We start from the raw sequence: 12,625 nt of genomic DNA, 5'->3' as shown, positions 1-12,625 counted from the left end.
CAGTCCTGAAATCAGCCATCTCTTTAAGAATCCATGGATTGTGTGGTGGGAAATGCATTTAGAAGCTACAGGTTAGACCTCAGAATAGTCACTGTTATCAAGTTGTCATTGCTCCTAAGGTTTGCAGTGGTCAGAGTAAGAAGTACACATTTTCCCTAAAAAATAAAATAAAAAGGAATATAATTAGTTGGTACAAACTTATGTTTTCAGTTCAAGATTTAAGACAGCAGGGTTTTAATTAAACTTCTTTATGTTATGTGTGAACCTCTTTTCTAACCACCAAAAGTCATACTTCAGAACAACATTAGTTTTAATTATTGACTTGCTTTTACCTCTTAAGAGACATATGATTCTGTCACAATAACAGAAACAAAATCAGGAATAACAGGTTGTTGAACATAGTTTCAGATTTATTTTCTTTATTTCTTTTAATTTTCCTTGATTTTGTTTTGGATGGGCAGTACTTTTTTTGTCCTTAAAAAGTGTTCCACTCTGAATATAGAGTCATAATCTGATCTTCAAAGACACTTAATTAATGTGTTGTTACATGCAACTAGCCACCAGCTTGAACAAGTAGACTTGTTAGTCTTTCTTCTCTATTTGTTCAGTTCAGTCACTCAGTCCTGTCTGACTCTTTGCAACCCCATGGACTGCAGCATGCCAGGCTTCTCTATCTATCACCAACTCCCAGATCTTGCTCAAGCTCATGTCCATCAAGTTGGTGATGCCATCCAAGCATCTCATCCTCTGTCTTCCCCTTCTCCTCCTGCCTTCAACCTTTCCTAACATCAGGGTCTTTTCCAATGAGTCAGTTCTTCTAATCAGGTGGGCAAATAATTGGAGCTTCAACTTCAGCATTAGTCCTTCCAGTAAATATTCAGGACAGATTTCCTTTAGGATGGACTCGTTTGATCTACTTGCAGTCCAAGGGACTCTCAAGAGTCTTCTCCAGCACCATAGTTAAAGGGGCATATATGTGTGTCATTTGTCAGTGACGTCATATTATCCCTGTTGGAATTTAACCACCAAAACTGAATTTAAACAATATGCGTAAATTAGGATTAAGACACAATGCCCCATCTATACACACGTGGTAACCAGGAGAGGCCCCTGTTGTATTCAAGGGACAGGCCTGGATAGATCTCATGTAGGAATAGGCCCTGGGAGTCCTGGATGAGTCATTAAAAACCATTGTCTTTACTTTGGCTGCCACAGTTGTTTTGTCTTCTTTGATTGGGAAGACATTTCAAAATTACTTTTTTGTATGTTTGCTTTGGCAGACAAAATTTTTCATGGTATAGACCCTATGGGGAAATTATATCAGAAATATATCCATTTACCTTCAGCAGTTAAATTTGTTGGTTTGTATGTCCCTGATGATCTTTCTTTATAAATAGAAAGGAAACAAACATGCTTAGTATGTATTCAGTCTCTTTGTAAATCATTCAACTTGAATTAAATACCTTCTTTCCCCAGTGCACTCCCAACTCTAGGCCAGAAATGAAAACCTGCAGAGACTGAAGGCTGATTCCACACATCACTGTGGAGATTTCATTCCCACTGTTTTTTCAGGGGGAAAAATTGGTTGCTAACATTAAAATCAGCAAATTGTACATAAATATACAGGCTTCTTACTTGAAAACATGGCCAACTGGCCTGCTTTCCAGGATGGTTGAAGTGGAGGAAAGTCTGCTGCCAGTGGCCAGGCCTGTGCTGCCCTGGATCCAGCATGGCCACCTAGTCCTACTATCATTTCTCTTACCTCCTGGGGCCATGAGCTTGTGAGAACTAGACTGCTAGGTTGCATAAGATAAACACTACTTTTGTCTTGATCAGCCTTTACTTTTAAGCCTTTTTCCCAGAATCCAGCACACACTTCATCCTTGTACATTTGTCGGATGATATAAAATATCTTGTGGGTTCATATGACATTTCTTCCAATACTGAAACCATGCAATTGAAGGACTGCTCTGCCCTAAATCTTTGATGCAGACTGGCATCATAGGTGCCCCTGATTTCTCCCATTAGACCCACTACCTAAGGCCAGTTGTATGTCCCTCAGCTGTCCCTGAAGTCTTCACTTTGCCATTTGACAACTTATCCTCCTAGCAATCTCCTCTCCAACGAAGAGAGCAATGCATATCTCATGAAGTGGCTAGGAAGATGACACGAAACCAAGAATGTTGAGCATGGCCCCTAGTATCCATTTTTATGATGTTCTTAGCAGTTGTTTCTCCAAGTAGGCAAGGTTCTCCATCTTCTTAGATGTCCATGAAAATCAGTTTGATTTTCCAGCCAAGCTTCAAGGAAGAGATTACAGTTCAATTCTCTGTATGCTGAGAAGCTTCAAATTCCACTCATCAAGGACACTGATGGAGGTATAGATTTTATCGAGAGCTTTGTGTTTTTATCAGATCCATTAGTGGCCTAAAATGGAAAACTAGGGCAGGTCAGAGCATATATAACTAGGGGCTCCTGGTCACCACTACATGCTAAGAATCCAAACTTCCCTGAGTACTTGGAGCCAGGAAAGAAGCATGAAGTGGCTTGTGCTCCTCGGGCTGGTAGCCTTCTCAGAGTGCATAGTCAAGTAAGTATGGGGACTGTAAGCCACATCATATTTCTTTCTCAAGTTTTTTTTTTTTTTTTTCATCTGATTATTCTTCCATCCATCAGGTTTAGAAAGGAATGGAATATTTCCCTGACAGTCTTAAAGTTCACCTCTTACTTATTGATATGTACCTTGCTACAGGAAAGTAGCAAGGGTCTTGACGAGATTTGCATGGTTGCACAACTCTTGGAGTCCAGTCATCTCATGACCTATTGAAAATGGAACTCCTTGCAATTGTTCAGTGCACAGTCAATGCAGATGATGGTGTGGTCCTGTGGAATAGCACTTTTTCTACGTTTTTTTCAACATGTCCTCTTTGTTCTCTCTCTACTTCAGTGTGTATATGTCTATGTCTGCATCTCTGTATCACTGTCATTTATCTCTCCATCTCTTTGGAACTCTCTGTTAGTGTATTTCTCTCTGTGTTGTTTTCCTTTCTTTTAATTTTTCACTTGACTCATCCTTCCTTCTTGAGCCTCTGAATTTCCCTAACTTGTTCCCTATCTCCTGGATTCTTCTTTCAACTCTCCTCTTTCAACTTGGAGAAAGATTGGGACAGCTACTTACACACTGTTTTATATCTGAGAAGCAGTGTGACCACAGCCAACTCACAAACCTCTTGCATTTCAAATTCCTCCCTTGTAAAAGAGAACTAGGAACCCCTCTTCTACCTCCTCCCCTGAGCTTCTATGAGAAGGGTGCAGTGGGATGGCAACAGCAATGCTAACGGCTGTTATTGTTGAGACTTCCTATTTATCAGGTACCTTATATCCATCACTTCACTTATTCCCAAAATATTCTATTTGGATGGTGGGAATTATTACATTCCATCTTTTTACCAAGGAAGAGACTGAGACCCCACATTTTCATATGGCTTACACAAGATTACAGAACAGAACCTATTTTCAAATCTATGTCTTTCCCATGGTATATGCATAAAATTCTGATAATAAGGTGACATTCATAAAAATGATTGGAAAATACACAGTGTCATTACAATGACAGCTATACCTTAACACTGACAGCTAATTGGTGCTTCTCCTTTGTTTTCTTTCCCCAATGCTTGGTGAAAGAATACCTCTAACGAAAGTGAACATCATGCAAGAAACCCTCGGTGAAAAAGGCTTGCTGAACAATTTCCTGAAGGAACGCGCTTATAGACTGTCCAAGATTTCTACTCGTAACTCAAATATAACTTCTGTACCCTTGAGGAACTTCCTGGATGTGAGTGTGTCGGGAGGATGGTGCTCCCCCGCGCCCCTTGGTGGTGTGGCCTAGCACTGGGGCTCATCTGCAGGTCAGATGTTGGGGCTGGGGCTCCTGCAGAAGGCAGGAACACTGGGGAACAGGGACCCCATTACCACAGGAGAAGGCAGTCTCATCCTCAACTCTTGGTCTGTGGTGACTAGGCCCAGCAATGACCAGGTGGCAGATAAACATCCATTTCTGTGTCAAAAATGTGTTATTAGTGTGAGGGAGATTGTTTTCTGAACTAAGTGAGCCACTCAGTTACAGATAAAGGGCGAGCCATCTCTGATCAAAAGGTAAAGCCAACTGCAAAGTAATTGTGAATCCCCAGGCAGAGGAGTTCAACTTCCACAGATGCAAGAACCACGGCAGTAAAAATTTACTATTCCATGTAATGCCATAAGAATCTAACACTGTGATTGTTTTTATTAGATTAGAAAAAAAGGGCTCATTTTGTTTGCAAGAATGCCCAGGCCAGCCTGGGAGCGAGGCAAAGAGTAAATACATGTCAAATGAAAGGGTCACCTGTGTGGTGTCGATTAGATGTGGTTTGAGTTTAGAGGGAGTGAGTGTTGTTGATCAAAGAGGATCTCCTGTAGACAGAGGTGCTCAGGTTGGGTTTGGAGAGATTAGAAAACTTCTCAAATGAAGGCACCAAGACTTCCCTGGGGGTCCAATGGTCATGACTCTGGACTTCGAATGCAGGAGGTACTTCTTCAATGCTTGGTCATGGGTTTAATATCCTTCATGCTGTGTAGTGCAGGAAAAAATATCAAATGCAGGCACCTCTGTGAGAAACATTGTGAGCAGCATGGTGGTTAGAAAGTGATCTTGGGAGACATGTGACACCCAGAGGGAGGAAGCAGTGTGGAAATCAAGGGGAGCCAGATCTACACTAACCCACCCTTCTTGGTCCCTGTAGCTCATGTACATTGGTAACATCACCATTGGATCACCCCCTCAGCAGTTCCGGGTTGTATTTGACACAGGCTCATCTGACTTGTGGGTGCCCTCCATCTTTTGCTCCAGTCCCGTTTGTTGTGAGTACAGACACCCCCAAACCCTCCCATCTTTTACTTGTCCAACACCCCCTTTTTCATCATTGACACCTGATACTCATCAGACAGTGTGTCTGACTCATCTGACAGTGTCACTGTCTGACACTCATCTCTTGTGTCTGCAGATACACACACTACCTTCAAGTATCTGGAGTCTTCCACCTACCGGCATACGAACAAGCCCTTTGACATCACCTATGGATCTGGGAGAGTAAAGGGATATCTTGCTTATGACACCATTCGGGTAATGTGTAAACAGAAGCTGAGTCAGGACTGGGAATGGAGTGACCACAGCTACAAAACAGATGCAGGCCCACCTGGCAGGACCCATCCTACACTAAACTCCCCTAGTGATTGACCATATTACCCACAGGGTCCTGTCCCTGGGGAGACAGCACCCATGGTGACATACAAACTCCCCGATTAGCTAACCCAGAGAGAGCCTTGGGCTGTGGATTTGCAGCTCCTCTGCCCATGAGCAGTTCAAGGTTCATTTTGCTGGGAGTGAGAAGTGGGGGAGGGAAAACACCCACTTTTAAATTCTCAGAATGTTCTAGGCACTTTCAGGTAGTAGCTAGTTTAATCCTGCAACAACCCCACATAGCAGGTGCTTCGATTAGCTCATAATACAGATGAGGAAACTGAGGTACAGATAGCAAGGGCCTTGCAGAGGTCACACATGTGGTAAGCAGTGGAGCTGGGCTGGCTTCTCAGGACTGAAGTTGCCGTGGGGTATTTGGGGGCAGAATCAAACTGATTTGGGGACCCTGGGGGCAGTCAAGTCCTTCCAATATCCAATATGGAAAGAAGGAGTACAGAGATGTCAGAGGGGCCTGATAAATGAGTTCTCACTCTAGGGGGTGAGAGACTTTGAGAGTCTAATAAAACTTATGACCTACTTCCCCCAAAGTACCTGAGTAGTTCTCCTCTCTCTTTTATTCTCTTTCTCTCATACACACTCACACAAACACACACATATCCCCAAAACTGTATTTCCCAGGCAGTACCTTCATAGAAGCCTGCAAGCTAGATTGTATTTTTGGCTTCTGTCTTCCTGGGCAGATGCAGAATCCACAGTATATTACAGTGAATGCAGTCCATTTCTGTCATTAGGTCACAAAGAGAAGACTGTTTTGCTCTCTACTCATATTATCCTGAAGGGGACACCATTGGGTCCTGTCCTGACTTTTTGTTGCCCCAACTGTATAGAAGACTTGATGCCAATTTGACTCAAGCAGATGATTTTTTTTCAGAGGGGCAGATGTTTTAAAATCCACAACCCCTCACAAATGGAATCCAAATTCTCCTCAGCTTGGTCTAACCGTCTGAGGTGCACCAAAGACACAACCCAGCCTCAGTTCTTCTCTGAGGATCTAATGGCAATGCTCCCCAGTCCAGTCCTAGCCCTACTTCACAAATCTGTAAGTGGGAACACTTTTCTCTCCCTCAGATTGGGCACCTTGTAAGCAATGGCCAGCCGTTTGGTCTAAGTCTGGAGGAATATGGATTTGACGGGTTACCCTTTGATGGCGTCTTGGGCTTGAACTACCCCAACATGTCCATCATAAGAGCCATCCCCATCTTTGACAACCTGAAGAATCAAGGTGCCATTTCTGAGCCTGTCTTTGCCTTCTACTTGAGCAAGTAAGTCTGAGCTGGATAAGCCCTCTCTCCAAATTAGCTTAAGATGCTTCAGTTGCAAGAAAATTATAGAACACTTGATAAAGAAGTATCCTGAGAGATAATCTAACCCAGGAAAACTATGGCCCCAGGGCCCCACCTGGCTTCGTTACTGGCCCTTATAAATAAAATTGTATTGGAACACAACCATGCTCCTGGACTCAAGAGCAGTGGTTTGGTGTAGGGGGTGATTGGAGATGAAGACTAATGCAAGGTATCAGGATGTGAGTTGGAAGAAAAGGCAACAAGATTTACTGATGATTTTGAAATGGAAGGAAAGAGAGGGATGGTGGAAATCTTTCCTTCCTTACTAACATTTCACTGGCAGCCCAGACCAGCTACACAATTTGCAGGATCCAGTGCAAAACAGAAGTGTGGGACCCAAAACTAAAGTGTGGGAATCCTTTTTTAACAAGTATTGGGATTTCAAGCCAGGGAGAGCAGAGGTGGGATACCCTACTGAGTGTGGGGGCCCTATGGGCAGCACAGATCACAGGCTAGCGGTGCCAGCCCTAGGTGAGCCTGAAACCACACCTTTAGCACTTTCAGGCCTTTATTTTTCTGGCCTGAGGCAAGGGGAAGCCAAAACCTTCAGCACACTGTCTTCTGAGGGTATCTCTGAGCACTCAGGTCACAGGAGGTCCAGAACTCTTCAGAAGCTTGGGTAGGTGGAGCCCAGGGAAGGTGGCCAAGTTTCTACCCTACTCTGTGCCACTTATGAGCCAGTAACTGACCTTGGTCCAGTTCACGGTCACTCATGGACTCAATTTCTGCATCTGTAAATAGGGACATTTTCAGGGCCTTGATGAGTGGACAAGCACAGTTCTGACAGTGCTGCTGTTACTGTCCTCCAAAGATCACCCTCTTCCTTCTTTCTACAGATGCAGGATGAACAGCAGTGTACTGATGCTGGGTGGCGTGGACAAAGCCTACTACAAGGGACAGCTCAACTGGGTACCATTGTCCCGAGTGGGTGACTGGCGTGTAAACATGAACCGGTAAGCTTCTCCCTCTGAAGGTCACCCCAAGTGATGCTCCCACATCTGTACACGACACAAGGCAGACACACACAAATACACTCACAGACATACACCAAACAGACATATACACCATCCACAATGACACATACAGACACACAGACACATGCATACACAATGGCAAGCACATATAAACACACAAGCAGATACATACAAACACACACACAGACATACATTGCATAGGCAGACAGACACACAAGCAAACACACAGAATCACATACAAATACACACACAAACACAGAAACACACAGACACAAAAACCACCCATGGATTCATTATCACCCCAGGCCTCCTGACCAGGGCTCTGTCCAGGGTCCTTAACAGAGTCCAGAAAGGCTTGTGCAGCTGGGGGAGGGCTTCACCCCTGAGTGTGAGGTGGGGGACATGGTTAGAGGACCCTACAGAGTGGTGAAAAGAGGAACAGGGAGGATTTCCTCAGCCTGAACAGAGCTGTGATAAGATGGCCAACTGTCCATGTTTACACAGGACTGAGGAAGCTCTCAGTTCATATAAATGTCAGTTTAAAAATAGGGGACATCCTGAACAAATGGGGAAAACTAGTCTCCTTAGGGAGAAGCTAGCCAGCAGTGGAGAGAGGTTGCCCACAGTCTTGAGATCTGAAAGCAACTCATAATAAAAGACACCCCACTTAACCTAGCTACCTATTATTTATCCTAGGCACACAGTGGAGAAGGTGCTGTAACTGAGAGAACAGGAAGGTGGGATCTAGGAATGGCTTGAGAACAAGGGGCAATAATTGATGGGATTCTCTGTAATACCCTCAGACCTGTCCTTTGGAGGTCCCCTGAGCTCCTCAGGTATCCCTTGGCCAGGGCATCAGTGTCTGAGCTGGGTGAGTGAGCAGTGCTGGAGATACCCTCTCCCAGGGCAGCCGGTCTCCCCGGCTCTATGAGAATCTGCCGCTGCAGGGAACCTCCATCTTCACTGTGTATTTGATCCGTTTTTGTTCGACACTGGATACAGCTCTCTGGATGGTCCTTATTCATTATTTTCACAGTCTTCACTCACTCATTCAACAGACAAGCATTGTGCATCCACTCTGGGCCAGGTACTTTAGGGACGTGATGAGAAAAAAACTTGCCCTCACATGTGAGAAGGCAGATGTGCAAGAAATGCCTCGCAGACATAGCGAATTGTCACTTTGGTACATGCTAGACATGAGGAAGGGTCTACAGAGAATGACCAAGACAGGAGACTGATGTACACCAAGGAAAAGACTTCCCTGAAACCATGACAATTTAGCTGGAATCTGGAAGAGGAGAAGAAACTTGCTAGTCAAAGGGGAGGGGGGTCTTCTAGGAAGGAAGACCAGCTTGTGTCAAGATACAAAAGAGCCTGGTGTATTCAAATATTGCATTCAAGGATATCAAGGAAGGTGTCATGTCGAGCGCAAAGGAAAAGAGTCAGGGAAAGAGATGATGGCTTGACATCTCTGAAGGGCTGTTCAGAAGACAGTCGAGAAGGGGGCAGCACTGGGGAGGCTCAGAGTGACCTTGGTGCTCTTTTTGTCCCACTGTCTCTCAGCATCTCCATGAAAGGAAAGCTTATTGGTTGTTCTGGTGGCTGTGAAGCCCTTGTGGACACCGGGACGTCACTGATCCAAGGCCCAACAAGAATGGTCACTAACATTCAGAGGCTCATCGGTGCCATGCCCCAGGGCTTCCAGGTGAAGGGTCATGCCACAGGGTCACTCCCAGGCTCCACACACAAGAAGGATCTCCAGGGCCAACCTCTCTCCCTCTCTCTCTAACAGCACTACGTTTCATGTTTTACCATCAATACCCTGCCCTCTATTATCTTCACCATCAACGGTATCGACTACCCAGTGCCACCTCAAGCCTACATCCTCAAGGTGAGGGGACAACCTTGAGGGTTGGTTCTCAAAAAGGAACTTGCAGAAACCCTTTAGCTGGTTCAGGGAGGAAGGCGCCCTCTGCCGGCCATGTCACAACATGGCAGATGCTCCTGAGCCCCTGTAGCTGGGCCAGTGCCTCCCACAAAACCAAACACTTGAAAGTAAAGGTCAGTCTGAGACACTGATCTTCCTGAAGTCGATGTGGAGACATCACCCCGTGCTGGCCTGGTATGAATCACAAGGAGAGGGGAACACTAAGGACCTCAGTCCTCAGATAACTTCAGTTCAATCAGAGCCCTCAGATGCATGAACGTGGAAAGTCAGCGCTAGCAGTCCCTGAAATAGGCCACGTGACAAGAAGGATGGCTGGGGACAGTCCCGGTGTGCTGTCCCACCAGAGGGAGTAACACTCTCCCTCCCCTTCTCGCAGTTTTCCTGGTTTGAATGATAAAGTACATAGTTGCCCTAGTCTCAGCTGCATCTTTCCCTCGCTATGCCCAGGTGCCCCCTTTGTGAGTTGGGATACCCAATCCCTCTGTGCGGAAGTTGGATGCTAGGTGACTAAAGGGTTCACAGTGACTATAGATTCCTGACACAGGGGGGAGGCTTCATGTCAGCTCCCTGTGGGAGTTCAAAGCAGGTTTATGGGCTCAAAGAAGGCTTTGAGGAAGAGAGGGAATTTCAGTAATTCTAACCCCGCAGACTCATAGAGCAATAAGGGGCCTGCTTGTCTCTAGGCAAATCTACACTGGATTTCATGCAAATGGCACCAAAGGTGCTCTGCAAAGGGGCACTGGGGACTTACTAGGGGTGACGAGGGCTACAGACAGACCAGTGGGGGTAGAGCATGAGAGTAAGTCACTCAACCATTCCTGGAGTAGCCAAAGAAGGTTAGTGTGGGTCCAAGGAGTTTTCCCAGAGGGCCTGAGCAAAGACGTAAAGAACAAGTTGTGAGTACTGCTATTAGTGTATTTAACATGCATAAACAGCAATAAGCTACTGCATAGCACAGGGAAATCTGCTCAATGTTAGGTGGCAGCCGGGATGGGAGGGGTATCTTTGGGACAAGGATACATGTATATGTATGACTGAGTCACTTCATCATCCACCTGAAACTCAGAATATTGGTAATCACCTATACTCGAATACAAAAATGAAGGTTTTTAATAAAGAACAGGTTGTGGGGACGAAGAAGAACCGGCAATCTCTGCAGAGAAAGCAAGAATGGAGTCAGTAGGAAAGAAACAGAGAGTGTGAAGAGAACTATGGGACACTTTTGTTTTTTTCTAAAAAATTTGTATTGAAATCTGACTGATTGTCAGTGTTGCCTTAGGTTCTGCTGCTCAGCAAACTGACTCAGTTATACACATACAAAAATATATATTCTTTTTTATTCTTTTTCATTACAGTGTATCACTGGATATTGAATATATTTCCGTGTGCTCTCAGTAGGACTTTGTTGTTTATCATTCCTCTGTATATTACTTTGCATCTGATAACCCCCTACTCCCTGTCCTCCCCTCTGCCACACCCTTCCTTCTGGCAACCACATGTCTTGGCCCTTTTTGTTTTGGATGAACCCTCACATCCCCAGCTGCTGAAAAAGTCACCTGATACTTACCAAAAGAGGGGAATAAAACAAAGACGTGTGCTGAGTCTGGATATTGGGGGGAGTCATGGGTAAGGGCTCAGGCTGACTGGTATGTATCTCTGACTCCTCCAGGATTCTCAAGGCCACTGCTTTAGCACCTTTAAAGGAGGCACAGAAATTTTTAAACACGCGGAGACCTGGATCCTGGGTGACGCCTTCCTGAGGCTGTATTTCTCTGTTTATGATCGAGGAAATGACAGAATTGGCCTGGCTCCAGCAACGTAAATGCTTGGACTGGTTTAGGAATCAATCAGGCCACTCCAAACACACACTGGCTCACACTTAGGGCACTGTTGTCCAGGGATGTTGGTGAACCTTTTATGTGGTGCTCTGCAAACCCTATTCTCAGTAAAGAATAAAAGATTTCACTCCTAATGGTGCTAAAACAAATGGGTGCCTCTGTTTGTGTCTGGGAGGTGCATAATGATCAGGAAGGATCTGGTACCAAGTCTGAGACACAATTGAGAGGAGCCCAGCTCCAATTGGCTTCAAGGAAACAGGGAACTTATTGGAAGGATTCTGGGGATCTGGGACATAGGAACCAGAGCAGATCCAAAGATCTCAGTGACTGGACCCAAGAAATCAGAAAGCATCAGTTCTCTCTTTCTCACTCTCACTTTTTCCCCTCTCTCTTCTTTGATTGTCTTAGGCTGACAACTTTCTTCCCTAAGGCTTCTACACCAGGTGAGGGAGTTAAGAGCTACCTGCCCTAAGGTTTTATATCCTGAAGTCATCTAACCCATAAGGAAAGAAGCTCAGAAACATCATGGTTCAAGGGAGTGTTCTGAATGGCCCACCTCAGATCACACATCCTACTGGAGACCAACCATCCTGGCAGTGTCATGGGGTCCTGTGAGTGGCTTTACATGGTCATGTGGCCCTGACCCAAGAGCACACATGATTGTCAATTTCCTGCAGAACCACGTGACTGGAGCTTGGTAGTTGTAGCCTCAAAGATAGTAGCTGGGGGATGGTCTAGACCATAAAAAGAGTTTATGACTCTTCCACCACCAACTACACCACCTCCTCATTCAGAGGAATCATAAGAGGTAATGAAAACATTCTAATCATCCCATCTCAGGTGAACACTGGCAGTGGGCTTCTGCTCCAGGGGTTCTGTGTGAGTCCATCATACTGAAAGAGTTTGTTTTTGTCCCCACACCCCAGTCACCAGCTCTCTGCCACACATACCTGCTGTGTCCTGTCCAGTCCCACTTGGCAAGTGTTGGCCTCTGGGATCCCTGAGCCATCTTCCTCCTGCAGGGCTCAAATGCCCCTTCCGTGGCCTCCAACTCTGCTGGGGAGAATGCAACTCATTTATCGGGGCACCCAGGGTACACAGAGGCTTCAGCCTTTCTGAGCTTCCTCCAGGGGTGGCGCTACAAACAATTTGGTTGGAACTCCCATGGTTAGGCATTTTTGCAGTGGAAGCATTGGTTCTTCCCACCTGGACGCCCTCGGCAG

The 12,625-nt window shown here is 45.4% G+C and overlaps 1 protein-coding gene across 1 annotated transcript; it reads left to right on the top strand.

Moving 5' to 3' along the window:
- The first annotated feature begins 2,489 nt into the window (after positions 1 to 2,489).
- On the top strand, positions 2,490 to 11,874 carry LOC136169275 (pregnancy-associated glycoprotein 1-like). Its single transcript, XM_065937068.1, has 10 exons — positions 2,490 to 2,590; positions 3,685 to 3,835; positions 4,782 to 4,899; positions 5,043 to 5,161; positions 6,368 to 6,561; positions 7,479 to 7,595; positions 9,180 to 9,321; positions 9,409 to 9,507; positions 11,234 to 11,382; positions 11,811 to 11,874. Exons 1-10 carry the CDS (start codon positions 2,490 to 2,492, stop codon positions 11,872 to 11,874), a joined length of 1,254 nt encoding a protein of 417 aa, XP_065793140.1.
- The last annotated feature ends 751 nt before the right edge of the window (positions 11,875 to 12,625 follow it).

This window comes from Muntiacus reevesi, chromosome 5 (genome assembly GCF_963930625.1).
Source record: "Muntiacus reevesi chromosome 5, mMunRee1.1, whole genome shotgun sequence".
Classification (NCBI taxonomy): Eukaryota; Metazoa; Chordata; class Mammalia; order Artiodactyla; family Cervidae; genus Muntiacus; species Muntiacus reevesi.
The sequence above is the reverse complement of the archived record's forward strand: the minus strand, read 5'-3'. Positions and strand labels throughout refer to the sequence as shown.